The 14,810-nt window shown below is 43.8% G+C and overlaps 1 protein-coding gene across 4 annotated transcripts in view; it reads right to left on the bottom strand.

The window, feature by feature from the left end:
- The window catches only part of LOC126267417 (RNA-binding protein Raly-like), a 381,807-nt gene that overhangs the window by 52,149 nt on the left and 314,848 nt on the right, over positions 1-14,810 (bottom strand). For all 4 annotated transcript variants that reach the window (XM_049972649.1, XM_049972651.1, XM_049972648.1 and 1 more), the window contains exon 5: positions 12,206-12,223. In XM_049972649.1, coding sequence (XP_049828606.1) covers positions 12,206-12,223 — 18 coding nt within the window. The remainder of the gene's footprint in view (positions 1-12,205; positions 12,224-14,810) is intronic.

Genomic DNA, 14,810 nt, shown 5'->3' with positions numbered 1-14,810 from the left:
AACGCTACGCGCTGTTTTCATCGAACTGCCCAACACTACAATGGCAAATATTCAAACAATGCAAAGCAGCCACAGACTGCACACAGCACAGTCAGTGATTTTCATACAGAGTGCTACGTGCCGTTACCAACATAAAAACCTAAACAGCCTACTTACAATATGACCCGTACGCGTTAAGATCGTCACTAAACTGCAGGGCGGGACAGTGTCAAAAGCCCTTCTGAAGTCAAGGAGCAGGGCTTCAATTTGAGCAGCACTGTTCACAGCGCAATGGCTGACATGGAGGAACAGAGCGAGCTGGGTCTGGCATCATATCTGATTGCTGAAACCATGACGATGTTTGTAGAGAAGATTTTCGTTCTCCAAAAACGTTATAATTCTTGAGCATAAATTAAGCTCCTGTTCTTACGTGAATTCGGGTTGAATGTTTGCAATATTCATTAACTATATCAGGTTAGACTACCATGAACAACAGATTGTGTTACTCTAGTCTTCGTTAACGGCGACTGCTCTAGGAGTGTGAAGAAATGCCGACGGTCCAATTTCTACAAGGAGTGCTTTGTCGTGGTACCTTACGTAAGTAAAAAATTAAAGTAATAATATGCCAAAGTGATGTTAAATGAACCATAGCCACTCCATCATAGTCTAGGGTTCAGCTACTAGACTGGCCGCGACACGCTCGCTGGCACAGAACCCTGTCTTTCTCTGCTTTAAGCACCGTGTCGCTTTCGCCAGGTGCACTTTTCCTCTCGACCTCGCTAGCTGGTTTCATGCGTTATTTATACTCACACATAAATGTCATCTGCTCTCTCTACGTCTGGACATCTGCTTTCCTTCTTGGGGCACCACGTGTTTTGCGAGATGTAATGACGCAACAAACTGCGTGCCTGTCATCACAAGGAAAAATATTTGCACCGAAGCGAAGTGGGAAACCAAGTCGGAAGCTGTTATGTTTAAAAACAGTTATCCTACGGCAAGACAGCTCGCATTAGCACGCTGTAGTTTATTTTTTATCGCTGATTCATATGCTTTGGGTTGATGTAGACTGTTTCAGAGCTTACCATCATTTAATATGTCTCAACGAGGGGTGCACGACACCAAACTGAGAACTCTGTAACACTAGCTTGTCACTTTAGAAAGCATAAATGCATTCAAAAGTTACAGTAATTAATTTTCACAAAATGACTAATACGGTACGCTTCACTTGGCAATTTAACTAAATTACGCTACTCGACTGTTATATACAAATCATACCCACAAGTAATTTCTATGAAAGAAATTAATAAACGTTGGTTCTTTAACAAGAATGGTACCGCAGACGTAGTTATTTGGGACATTAATGGTAGCTATCACATTTCTCCTAAAACAAACAACAGACGCTCATTTTCTGAAAGTTGACCCCAGTCCCACAAAAATCTGTTTCTGAAATACGAACGATATTCTTAGTTGCGGTCAGGACGAATACTTACACACAGTTAGGAAGTCTGATTAAATCTTACGCAACGAATAGTCACTAATCGGTATCCTTTACTGTAAGTGAAATAATTTACAATCATGAAAACTGTATAACGATTTTGCACTCACTTGAGTATCATATGAAACTGAAACATTTACATTACATCTGGAAATAAATTAAAATTTTCACAATAATGCGCTGCATAATTCACTTCACATGCCTGACTCAGTTAGGTTTCCTGCATTTTTTTCTTTTCTTGTTGTTCAGCTATTTCAGATGAATACAACGATATTTATCTTCTCAGTAACAACTGAGAAGTCGACAGCACTTGTAACTACATTTATTTCGTGTTTCAAATCACTAACATAGCTGTTAGATGGTAAATTTCAAATGCCACGTGGTTGTAACGACAGCGCAGCTACTTACACATGTCCAGTGTAAGATGTGATTATCGTATGGCAGTGAAAACTGTTGGATATTCTAATGTGGAGCTAATTTACTACACAAATAATTAGTTCCAATTTTGGCTGCCAGGTGCAAATTTGGCGCTGTGAATGCAAGAAAGACGTATAGAAATATTTCCATAAACAGCCACTTACACAATTTGTTCAGTAAGAGCTCTGGAGAAGTCAGCTTCCAAAAAACTATGTGATCAACAGCTGCTCGCAGCAGTTGTGGTGGAATAAGAGCATCGTGTACATGTATGCTGTCCTTTGGACAAGGTAGAGACCGATTGTGACCCTGGTAAACACATGCTTTTAGATATCCCCAGAGGCAAAAGTCACATGATCCTTCAGGCCATGCATCTGGAAAACATCTAGAGGTAACAGATTTGTGGAAGGTTGCATTAAGCGGATCTTTCACTGAGTGAGCGACATGAGGTGCTGCTCCATCTTGCAACACAGTTGACCTCCTCCATAGCAAAATGGTTCAAATGGCTCTTAGCACTATGGGACTTAACATTTGTAGTCATCAGTTCCCTATAACTTAGAACTACTTAAACCTAACTAACGTAAGGCCATCACACACATCCATGCCCGAGGCAGGATTCGAACCTGCGACCGTAGCAGGCGCGCCTAGTACCTCTAGACCACCGCGGCCAGCCTTACATAGCATGAATCACATGATGTACAAGGAAGTCTCGATAACGTGCAGCTGTTACGTTACGCCTGCCATGATATCTGGGTGTATTTTCTTCAAAGAAAAACGAACTAAGAATAAAGATGCTGGTTAGTCAACACCACACAGCTGAACACGGTGAGCGAGTGGATCTTCGTCCACAATTCCGCGCGGTCTAACAGAGCACCAAATTCGTCAGTTCTGTGTATTCACTGCATCCTCTAGTGTAAAATGTAACTCCATAGAATACTGCCTGGCCAAGTGTCATCAACTTCGGCTCATGCTAAAAACCGAAGGATAAATTCAGAACTTTTCTGCGAATAATGGGGTTCAGTTGCTGTACCGTCTGCATCTTGTACAGCTTTAATCCGATCCACCAACAATGGTGCATGTATAGACACGGACAGGGACTCCATTGTTGACGATTCCAAGCGACAGTTGCGGTACGCGTTTGCACGTGCTTTCCGCCGTATATCCTGCAAATTATGTCTCTTGCTTCGTTGTGCATAACTGATCACTTCCAGTACAATCAGCGATGACAGGTCGCAACTAACTGGAATCGAAATCCACTAAACAACACGCTGCGATCACGTTTAGTGTCGCGTTAGCTACGTCATTCACAGCACAACGCTCACAGCACTACTGAACGCTCACTGGCTATCGAAGAATACGTGACGTCAGTGCGCAGAACAAGCCTAAACTCGACCGCCACCTGTCGTGACTCCAACTACACTACTGGCCATTAAAATTGCTACACCAAGAAGAAATGCAGATGATAAACGGGTATTCATTGGACAAATACACTTCTGGAAATTGAAATAAGAACACCGTGAATTCATTGTCCCAAGAAGGGGAAACTTTATTGACACATTCCTGGGGTCAGATACATCACATGATCACACTGACAAAACCACAGGCACATAGACACAGGCAACAGAGCATGCACAATGTCGGCACTAGTACAGTGTATATCCACCTTTCGCAGCAATGCATGCTCCTATTCTCCCATGGAGACGATCGTAGAGATGCTGGATGTAGTCCTGTGGAACGGCTTGCCATGCCATTTCCACCTGGCGCCTCAGTTGGACCAGCGTTCGTGCTGGATGTGCAGACCGCGTGAGACGACGCTTCATCCAGTCCCAAACAAGCTCAATGGGGGACAGATCCGGAGATCTTGCTGGCCAGGGTAGTTGACTTACACCTACTAGAGCACGTTGGGTGGCACGAGATACATGCGGACGTGCATTGTCCTGTTGGAACAGCAAGTTCCCTTGCCGGTCTAGCAATGGTAGAACGATGGGTTCGACGACGGTTTGGATGTACCGTGCACTATTCAGTGTCCCCTCGACGATCACCAGAGGTGTACTGCCAGTGTAGGAGATCGCCCCCCACACCATGATGCCGGGTGTTGGCCCTGTGTGCCTCGGTCGTATTCAGTCCTGATTGTGGCGCTCACCTGCACGGCGCCAAACACGCATACGACCATCATTGGCACCAAGGCAGAAGCGACTCTCATCGCTGAAGACGACACGTCTCCATTCGTCCCTCCATTCACGCCTGTCGCGACACCACTGGAGGCGGGCCTCACGATGTTGGGGCGTGAGCGGAAGACGGCCTAACGGTCTGCAGGACTGTAGCCCAGCTTCATGGAGACGGTTGCGAATGGTCCTCGCCGATACCCCAGGAGCAACAGTGTCCCTAATTTGCTGGGAAGTGGCGGTGCAGTCCCCTACGGCACTGCGTAGGATCCTACGGTCTTGGCGTGCATCCGTGCGTCGCTGCGGTCCGGTCCCAGGTCGACGGGCACGTGCACCTTCCGCCGACCACTGGCGACAACATCGATGTACTGTGGAGACCTCACGCCCCACGTGTTGAGCAATTCGGCGGTACGTCCATCCGGCCTCCCGCATGCCCACTATACGCCCTCGCTCAAAGTCCGTCAACTGCACATACGGTTCACGTCCACGCTGTCGCGACATGCTACCAGTGTTAAAGACTGCGATGGAGCTCCGTATGCCACGGCAAACTGGCTGACACTGACGGCGGCGGTGCACAAATGCTGCGCAGCTAGCGCCCTTCTACGGCCAACACCGCGGTTCCTGGTGTGTCCGCTGTGCCGTGCGTGTGATCATTGCTTGTACAGCCCTCTCGCAGTGTCCGGAGCAAGTATGGTGGGTCTGACAAACCGGTGTCAATGTGTCCTTTTTTCCATTTCCAGGAGTGTATATTATACTAGAACTGACATGTGACTACATTTTCACGCAATTTGGGTGCACAGATCCTGAGAAATCAGTACCCAGAATAACCACCTCCGACCGTAATAACGGCCTTCATACGCCTGGGCATTGAGTCAAACACAGCTTGGATGGCGTGTACAGGTACAGCTGCCCTTGCTTCTTCAACACGATACCACAGTTCATCAAGAGTAGTGACTGGCGTATTGTGACGAGCCAGTTGCTCGGCCACCATTGACCAGACGTTTTCAGTTGGTGAGAGATCTGGAGAATGTGCTGGCAGGGCAGCAGTCGAACATTTTCTGTATCCAGAAAGGCCCGTACAGGACCTGCAACAAACGGTCGTGCGTTATTCTGTTTAAATGGAGTGTTTCGCAGGGATGGAATGAACGGTAGAGCCACGCATTGTAACACATCTGAAATGTAACGTCCACTGTTCAAACTGCCGTCAATGCGAACAAGAGGTGACTGAGACGTGTAACCAATGGCACCTCATACCATAATGCCGGGTGATACGCCAGTATGGTGATGACGAATACACGCTTCCAATGTGCGTTAATCGTGATGACGCCAAACACGCATCACGCAACCGCCATGATCCTGTAAACTGAACCTGGAGTCATCCGAAAAAATGACCTTTTGCCATTCGTGAACCCACGTTCGTCGTTGAGCACACCATCGCTGGCGCTCCTGTCTGCGATGCAGCGTCAAGGGTAACCGCAGCCATAGTCTCCGATCTGATAGTCCAACTGTTCGTGCAGATGGTTGTTGTTGCAAACGTCCCCATATGTTGACTCAGGGATAGAGACGTGGCTGCACGATCCGTTACAGCCATGCCGATAAGATGCCTCTCATATATATATATATATGGCTGTGAGCACTATGGGACTTAACATCTGTGGTCATCAGTCCCCTAGAACTTAGAACTACTTAAACCTAACTAACCTAAGGACATCACACACATCCATGCCTGAGGCAGGATTCGAATCTGCGACCGTAGCAATCCTGCGGTGCCGGACAGACCGCCTGAACCGCTAGACCACCGCGGCCGGATGCCTCTCATCTCGACTGCTAGCGATACGGGGTCGTTGGGATCCAGCACGACGTTCTGTATTACTCTCCTGAACCCACCGATTCCATATTCTACTAACAGTCATTGGATCTCGACCAACGCGTGCAACAATGTCGGCATTCGATAAACCGCAATCGCGATAGGCTACAATCCGACCTTTATCAAAGTCGGAAACGTAATGGTACGGATTTCTTCTCCTTACGACGACCTTGCACGACGCATCGCAACAACGTTTAACCAGGCAACGCCGGTCAACTGCTGTTTGTGTATGAGAAATCGGTTGGAAAGGTTCCTCATGTCAGCAAGTTGTAGGTGTCTTAACCGGCGCGAACCTTGTGTGAAAGCTCTGAAAAGGTAATCATTTGCATATCACAGCATCTTTTTCCTGTAAGGTACATTTCGCGTCTGTAGCACGTCATCTTCGTGGTGTAGCAGTTTTGGTGGCCAGTGGTGTATAACTTTCCGTATCGTTGACAATGAAGTCACTGCGGAAGCAATAGCATATCCAGTGCACGTGCTGCATGGTCAGTGACAGGTGCGACAACTTTGCCATTATCTTCCTCCGGAACAGGACGCCCTCCTCTTCCAGGTGCCACGTCAAGCTCACCAGTGTTTTCGAATTTCATTATCATCTTCTTTAAACCATTTAATGACCTTGGGCCTCCCTTCAAACTTTCTAGTCGGCGATACTCTCTTAGTGCAGTATTGTACTTGCTGCCTTTCACATAAAACAGTTTCTCACAGCGCACTGTCTCTCTTCTCGAAGGCGTACCATTCACTCACGTTATCTCATGACAAATGACAGCGTGTATGTGAAACCGTGACACAAACACTGCACTGTGATAGATTTGAAATACGCCATTCTAAAGGCAATAAAATTAGGCCAATTTATTTAGCATTTGATTTCTAAAAAATATTAGTAAACTATTTATGGCAAACACAACGGAGAGCTCTAGAAAAAATAAAAATTAAACAGAAACATCCATGAATCATGAGAAGGCGGTTGCTGATCGTTTGCCCATCGCAACCTCTAGTACAACGTGAACTTAAATACACTGGCGTCCAACATTAAGGCAACAAACGGAAATTTTGCCACAACACAGTATAAACAGGCGACAGTAAAGTAGAAAAAATCTAAAGTATACATAATGTAATCGACTGCAACTTGCATAACGGTAGTAGACAAAAATGTTCATCGTTTATTTTCCAACTTACGGATTTGCACACACATTCTGACAACTGGGTAATGTGCTCAGTATGGGGTGTGGCCATCTCTGGCACCAATACAGGCCTGACAACGACGGTACATGCTGCGAACGATGTCATCAATCTCATGTTGAGGCAATAGCGCCCATTCCTCCTACAGAGCTGCTCACAAGTCTTGCAGACTGGCTGGTGGATGCTGACCTGATGCAGTCCGTCTTCCTTGTGTATCACAGACATGCTCTTTGGGATTCAAATCGAAATAGCGCGCAGGCCACGCTACGCGTGCAATATCTCCCTCTTCCTAAAAATTTCAACCACACGTCCTCTACGAGGTCGAGCATTATCACCCATCAGCAGCAAGTGTGGGCGCACAGCACCTCGCAACAACTTTGCATGAGATCCCAAGATCTCCTCACGGTACCTTTCTTTCTTTCTTTCGCTTACGACGAAGTATCGCAGCGATCGCGGGGTCGGCGTGGTTACAACGGATTTGGCAATGTTAGTGTTAGGGATGGCTGGATGCCCTTCCTGCCTCCACCCCATACCCCCCAGGACGGAATCAGTCTGCGTCTAGTGTAATCGTGAAATAGTGCGGACGTGTTTCAAATGTCTGCGACGCGTGTAACGGAGGCGGAACATGGGGACCAGCCCGGTATTCACCTAGCGGGATGTGGAAAACCGCCTAAAAACCACATCCAGACTGGCCGGCACACCGGCCCTCGTCTTTAATCCGCTGCGCGGATTCGATCCGGGGCCGGTGCGCCTACCCGAGTCTAGGAAGCCGCGGCTTAGCGCTCTCGGCTACCCTGGCGGGCTATCTCCTCACGGTACCTGACAGCAGTTAAAACTTGCTTTCACCAGTACAATTACCTGAAGTTGTGTTCTAGTGGTCAACATAATCCCTGCCCACACCATTAGGGATCCTCCTCGATATCGGTTTCTTTCTACAAGATTTCGGTCCAAAAACCGTGTCCCTCGTGCCCTACAGATGCGAATCTGTCAAGAATCGTTCTCCAAACTAAATCGGGACTCATATATGGAGAAACATTGGCCTACCGTTTGACGTCCTAGTGGCATATTGAGGGCTCTGCTCTAGACATTTGCTTTTTATTAAGAAACGCCGGAAGTAAACAGAGAGCACGTCTCCAACACTAAAGGACACTCAGCTAAAGCCTTATGTACACTGTTTGCCTCCCTACAACACATCCAGAGGATGCTGCGAACTCAGATGCCAGCTGCAGTGTTGTACTAAGACGGTACTGCCATGCCCTTATAGGAAAACAACGGTCCACTTCTTCTGATGTCACACGCGGTCGGCTCTGATCTGGTCCCCAGGATACAGTTTCTGTCTGTGTAAACAGTCGCCTCATCTGAGGAACAACACAACGATTCACATTAAGCCATCGGACATCAGTTCGCGACTCTCCTGCTTCCATTCTTCCTATGGCCCTCTACCGCCGAGGTTCTGGTAGGCGTCTCCTCTCTGCAATACTTCACCGTTTGTGACTGTGTACACAGCGATTGTGGATGTGGGACTAACATGCAAACACTACTCCGCTTGATAGGAGCCCTGACGTCATTGCTGGCGTGGTTGTCCGTTGATCGGAATGCTGTCTTCCGTGCAGAACACGATCGTAACGACATCTGCTGACAGTTTGATTACATCGAAGACACAGTACGGGGAAATAGCAGTTTGTTGCTTTAATTTTGGACACCAGTGTATCTATTACTCAATAATTTTCTGCATGTTTCAGACAAGGGACTACTAAGAATTAAAACTGATATGAATGTGTGATAAAAAAGGTTGAAGCTCAAGTAAGTTAGATCTTTATGAAAGCTTTGTTTACACACAGTCTACAGTTTGTTCAGAAATCCCCGTTACGTACTTTTAGGACTTTTATAGAGGAGTGAGTACGCAATATATTGAATAGGATCCCATGTCCTTTCTACGATGGTTTCAGTTCAGATGTGTAACGCGTTACCGCTTGCTGAGGAAAAGAGTGAAGTATCACCAGAGTTGCCTGTCCTTGTAAGCAACAGGGTAGAGAGGATGACGCGTACTACGTCAGAGAGTCATCCGATGTCACTTACCGCCTGTCTTGCAATGAGACTCCTGTAGAGATACAGGAAGACCTGCCGTCACGAGTTCTGGCCGCTTCACTATAAGCTGAAGGGACACCAGGTGGAATGGAGGGTATGTACCAGAACATGCTTCGTAGCTACAATGTGTGTAACAACTTTGGTGGTCGACACATCGAGGCGCTTTTGTCATGTATCAGTACTGTTCTGCACATATAGTAGCCTGGGTTCTTTTTTGTTTTGGCATAATGTAAGCATGTAATGTTTAAATGTTAATACACACAAATGTGCTCAAATGATAAACAGACGTTCCTCTCGAATAATTACCTGGTAATTGTCCCCAAACAGAATTGGGTGAGTTAAACGCCTGAAGTGAAACCGTCTCAAACGGAAATGGTACGTTTCCAGTCAAGTGTTTCTATTCTAGATATTGTGCACTCACTCCTTATTACAAGTTTGCACAATTAACGATGCATCTGTCAGAATTAAAACGTGACTGGGAGAACCTCTGGAATCAAATTTTTTTCTACAATATATGAGAGCATAGAATGTTTGAAATAACACTTTGTGCTATTCCATAAACTATTAAGAACGTCAGTTCCATGAGAAGTTAAGAACGTCAGTTCAGTCCTGTATTGTCAATAAAGGAGAAGACTGCCTTAATGTCGGATCATAGCATTGCCAAATTTCCAGTGTTATGTAATGGCCTCGAATGTTCTCACTGTTTATGAGTCATCTGGAATGCACTCAGAAAACAAATGAAAACAATGAACAAGCGAAGCAGGTCTTTTTCAGTTAGTGCATTATTGATAAGTTTTTATAAATTGTATTACTTATTGTTCAATTATTTTTATGTACCTCCATCAACAACCGACTTTCAACTTCAAAAGGCATTGTAGTTCACTGAAATCCCTTATAAGATTCTTGAGTTAAACAGCACATAAATTGCCATGTTCCTAACATAATGCGAAATTTACCGAATTTTAACTCGAAAACTAGTAAATATTTAAGAGAGCTTTACGAATCTTTTCTTTTACAATATCCGGCACATGTAAAAATTATTAAATTACAATTAATTTATTACTATTAGTATTACATAGTAATTATTAGACCTTAATAATAATAATTTTACGTAAAATAATAATTATTAAATTATTATTTTAAAAATGATGTAAATTTCTCACTTTTTCTTGACTTTGAAACTGCTTAGCCTATACATGCATAAATGCTACGGCCGGCCAGAGTGGCCGTGCGGTCCTGGGCGCTACAGTCTGGAACCGAGCGGCTACGGTCGCACGCAGATTCGAATCCTGCCTCGTGCATGGATGTGTGTGATGTCCTTAGGTTAGTTAGGTTTAATTAGTTCTAAGTTCTAGGAGACTGATGACCTCAGAAGTTAAGTCGCATAGTGCTCAGAGCCATCTGAACCATTTTTAAATGCTACGTAATAACTATAGGGTGTTTCAAAAATGACCGGTATATTTGAAACGGCAATACAAACTAAACGAGCAGCGATAGATATACACCGTTTGTTGCAATATGCTTGGGACCACAGTACATTTTCAGGCAGACAAACTTTCGAAATTACAGTAGTTACAATTGTCAACAACAGATGGCGCTGCGGTCTGGGAAACTCTATAGTACGATATTTTCCACATATCCACCATGCGTAGCAATAATATGGCGTAGTCTCTGAATGAAATTACCCGAAACCTTTGACAACGTGTCTGGCGGAATGGCTTCACATGCAGATGAGATGTACTGCTTCAGCTGTTCAATTGTTTCTGGATTCTGGCGGTACACCTGGTCTTTCAAGTGTCCCCACAGAAAGAAGTCACTGGGGTTCATGTCTGGTGAATAGGGAGGCCAATCCACGCCGCCTCCTGTATGTTTCGGATAGCCCAATCACACGATCATCGAAATATTCATTCAGGAAATTAGAGACGTCGGCCGTACGATGTGGCCGGGCACCATCTTGCTTAAACCACGAGGTGTTCGCAGTGTCGTCTAAGGCAGTTTGTACCGCCACAAATTCACGAAGAATGTCCAGATAGCGTGATGCAGTAATCGTTTCGGATCTGAAAAATGGGCCAATGATTCCTTTGGAAGAAATGGCGGCCCAGGCCAGTACTTTTTGAGGATGCAGGGACGATGGGACTGCAACATGGGGCTTTTCGGTTCCCCATATGCGCCAGTTCTGTTTATTGACGAAGCCGTCCAGGTAAAAATAAGCTTCGTCAGTAAACCAAATGCTGCCCACATGCATATCGCCGTCATCAATAGTGTGCACTATATCGTTAGCGAATGTCTCTCGTGCAGCAATTGTAGCGGCGCTGAAAGGTTGCTGCGTCTGTATTTTGTATGGATAGAGGTGTAAACTCGGGCGCATGAGACGATACGTGGACGTCGGCGTCGTTTGGAACGGAAACCCGAGGCCGCTGTCGTATCACCTGCTGCACTAGCTGCACGTTGCCCTCTGTGGTTGCCGTACGCGGTCGCCCTACCTTTACAGCACGTTCATCCGTCACGTTCCCAGTCCGTTGAAATTTTTCAAACAGTTACATTAAACCTCCGTGGAAAACTTCGTCTTGTTGCAACAACACTGTGTTCTAGGCGGTGGAATTCCAACACCAGAAAAATTCTCTGTTCTAAAGAATAAACAATGTTGTCCACAGCACACTTGCACGTTGTGAACAGCACACGCTTACAGCAGAAAGACGACGTACAGAATGGCGCACCCACAGACTGCGTTGTCTTCTATATCTTTCACATCACTTGCAGCGCCATCTGTTGTTGAAAATTGTAACTACTGTAATTTCGAAAGTTTGTCCGCCTGAAAATGTACTGTTGTCCCAAGCATATTGCAACAAACGTTGTATTTCTATCGCTGCTTGTTTAGTTTTTATTGCCGTTTCAAATATACCGGTCATTTTTGAAACACCCTGTATATCAAAAGTTGTATTTACTGACACACTACCTTTCTATTTATACATAACTTACATTGGCCAGAGATGTACCATAGCCCTTGTTACCTCTTACCTGTCATAGTAGTAGTCCCTAGAAAAAGAAAGAAAATGCTTTTATTAGATAAGTCTACCAATTATGTTATGCTACTTATTATAAATTAGTAAAACTGTAGATATACTGAACAACAAGAATATTTTCATGTAAAGCATATTCTGATTTCAGAACAATGGTATTCTATAGTATTAAAAATACAATGTCAACATCTTCTTACATTTAGGATATTTTTTATTTCAGTTTAGTGTGATTCTTATAAGTGCAGCTAAACTTATATGTTACATAAATAAAAACCAGAAATTTTTTACAAACTCACTTTTTTAACAATGTATGGGGGCTCTGGTTTTGTATTTTTAGCACAGAATTATCTTTCACTGCACTGAACTTAGCTTCATGACTGATTCAATATAATCTACAGTTACCTCAAGAAATTTTCTCGTTACTCAGCAAGCATAATATTGGACAACGTTACAGAGCTTTCCGTCGGCCAAAGTGAAATATATTCTTGAATACAGTTAACAATTCAAACCGAACTGGACATCTAAGCAATATAGTGCAAGGAAAGGTGTGGGTATAGCTGACATTATACTTAAAGATCGCATTCTAACCACAAAGTGAGGTAAAACTAAATACTGGTTGTTATTACCAAGTATGATTACTAAAGGACCAGTCCCTAGAAGACGAATACGAACATTTAGAGTATTTTGAACTGAGAGCTATGCGCAAATGAATCAACGGAATTTAAATATTTTCTTGAAATAGCTTGAATGGTAACTAGGGTGAATGACATATAAAATATAAATTCCTCTTATCTTATAGTATGTACATGTAACCTGACAATTGTTTGCAGAACTATTACGAACTGTGGCTCGACAGGTCAACAAAATTAAGTGAACTGAGACCATAACATTGTTCCGCTTAAAATCGTTATCCCTCAACAGTACCGCGCATTCAGACTCAATATTTCACGAGACATGAAGATCAGTGGTTAATCTTTTCCATCCTTACGTTTGAGCCTAACAGGCAATCAGAAAATGAAACTGTATTTTTCCAATAAGTACACTATATTTTACATAAGGTACGTCTGAGAAATTCGATGAATTGCCTCAGAAAATAAAGAAAACGAGAGTTAAAACGAAATACCTTTATTGGCGATCAAAGTAATCACCATTATCCAAAACACATTTCTGACATCAGCTGTAATACTGTTGGAAGCTGTCAGGAAATGCTTCTTGTAGAATCGCTCGAAGCACTGTAATCAACAAGTCTGTGAAACTTTGGACGTTCAGGACTATTTTATGGCGGGTAAACAAAAAACAGTGGAGAATACGTAGGGTCCTGACGATCCATCACCTTGCACTGAGCAAGAAAGTTAAGCATGCATTCGTTGCGAATAGGTATCCAACAGTGCGTGACCTCAGCGCATCGAGCGGTTCCACAAGAAGCGTTACCAGCCCGTTTCCAATAGTTTTACTACCGATGTCTGAATAGTGTAGTAGCTAATGCTGATTACTTTCAAGGAAACAAATATTTCCATTACTTTCTGATGATGCTGATTACTAAATGTCCCCTTTAATTTCTGAGACAATTCACCGAATTAGCAGACGCGTCATATGTAACAACTACTAACATGATTTCCATCCCCTGAAAGTGGTAAGGGTAAGATACAGCTGTTTGAAGCGTGTGATCGACCACTTATCAATGACAGCAAAAGGATTGGGCTAACGGACTCGATATTTTTGGGGCTGAAGGCCAATTGGAGCTTAATTTAAGCTTAATTTACGAGCTGTTACAGCAACGAAACCAAAAGTTTTTTCATATATAATGGATTTACAGCGAGTCACCACTTTTATTCTTTTAAAAAACTAGGAATGTTGAATAACTATCTGGAATGACATATACTTGATAGGTATTACTTTTATATCGCAGTAGAAATCCATCATTGTGCTGTCGTAAGGAAAGCTTATAAGACAGACTTACAGAGTGTAGTGCCCACTAACAACAAAGAAATGGCTTTAGCGTTTGCTCCATATTTTGTTTTAAACACACGTCTGTTTCACGTACAAGAATAAGGGTAATAGGCTCGCAAACGCGTTGTTCCCTGGCGATAATGTTCAATATAAACAACATTCTGGCAGAAATTAGAGCTCAATGAAAATTACTAGGAATTATAAGAGAAACGCCAACACTAAATCCAAAACGAAATTTCTAGGATATTTCTATGAGTCCCTATAAACTGAAACAGGTGTTTGACAGGGAGAGGGACATTCGGCACTCACGTTCAACTGTGTACAGTAAAAAAATAATACAAAAGTGGCACAACGAATTAAAATTTCTGAACGTGTTTAAAGTTTTCAGGATTGGAACTACGTAGAATGGTGTGCAAACGCACTTCAGATTTTTCTGATGAGGTAGTCATAATGATGGAACAATTGAAACAGTCTGCAAAAACAATACAGTTGATTACAGGTTAATATACCGTATGAAGTGTCAAAGCACATTAGCTTGCAGATATCTTTTTAAAAATTATCATATATCAAAAACAACATCGAGACGATTTGATTACGGCCAAAAGCTTCTCAGAGAAATCTTGAAAGCGAGAACTACAAAATGCAAATAGCTT

Source organism: Schistocerca gregaria, chromosome 4, assembly GCF_023897955.1.
Source record: "Schistocerca gregaria isolate iqSchGreg1 chromosome 4, iqSchGreg1.2, whole genome shotgun sequence".
Lineage (NCBI taxonomy): Eukaryota > Metazoa > Arthropoda > Insecta > Orthoptera > Acrididae > Schistocerca > Schistocerca gregaria.
The sequence above is the reverse complement of the archived record's forward strand: the minus strand, read 5'-3'. Positions and strand labels throughout refer to the sequence as shown.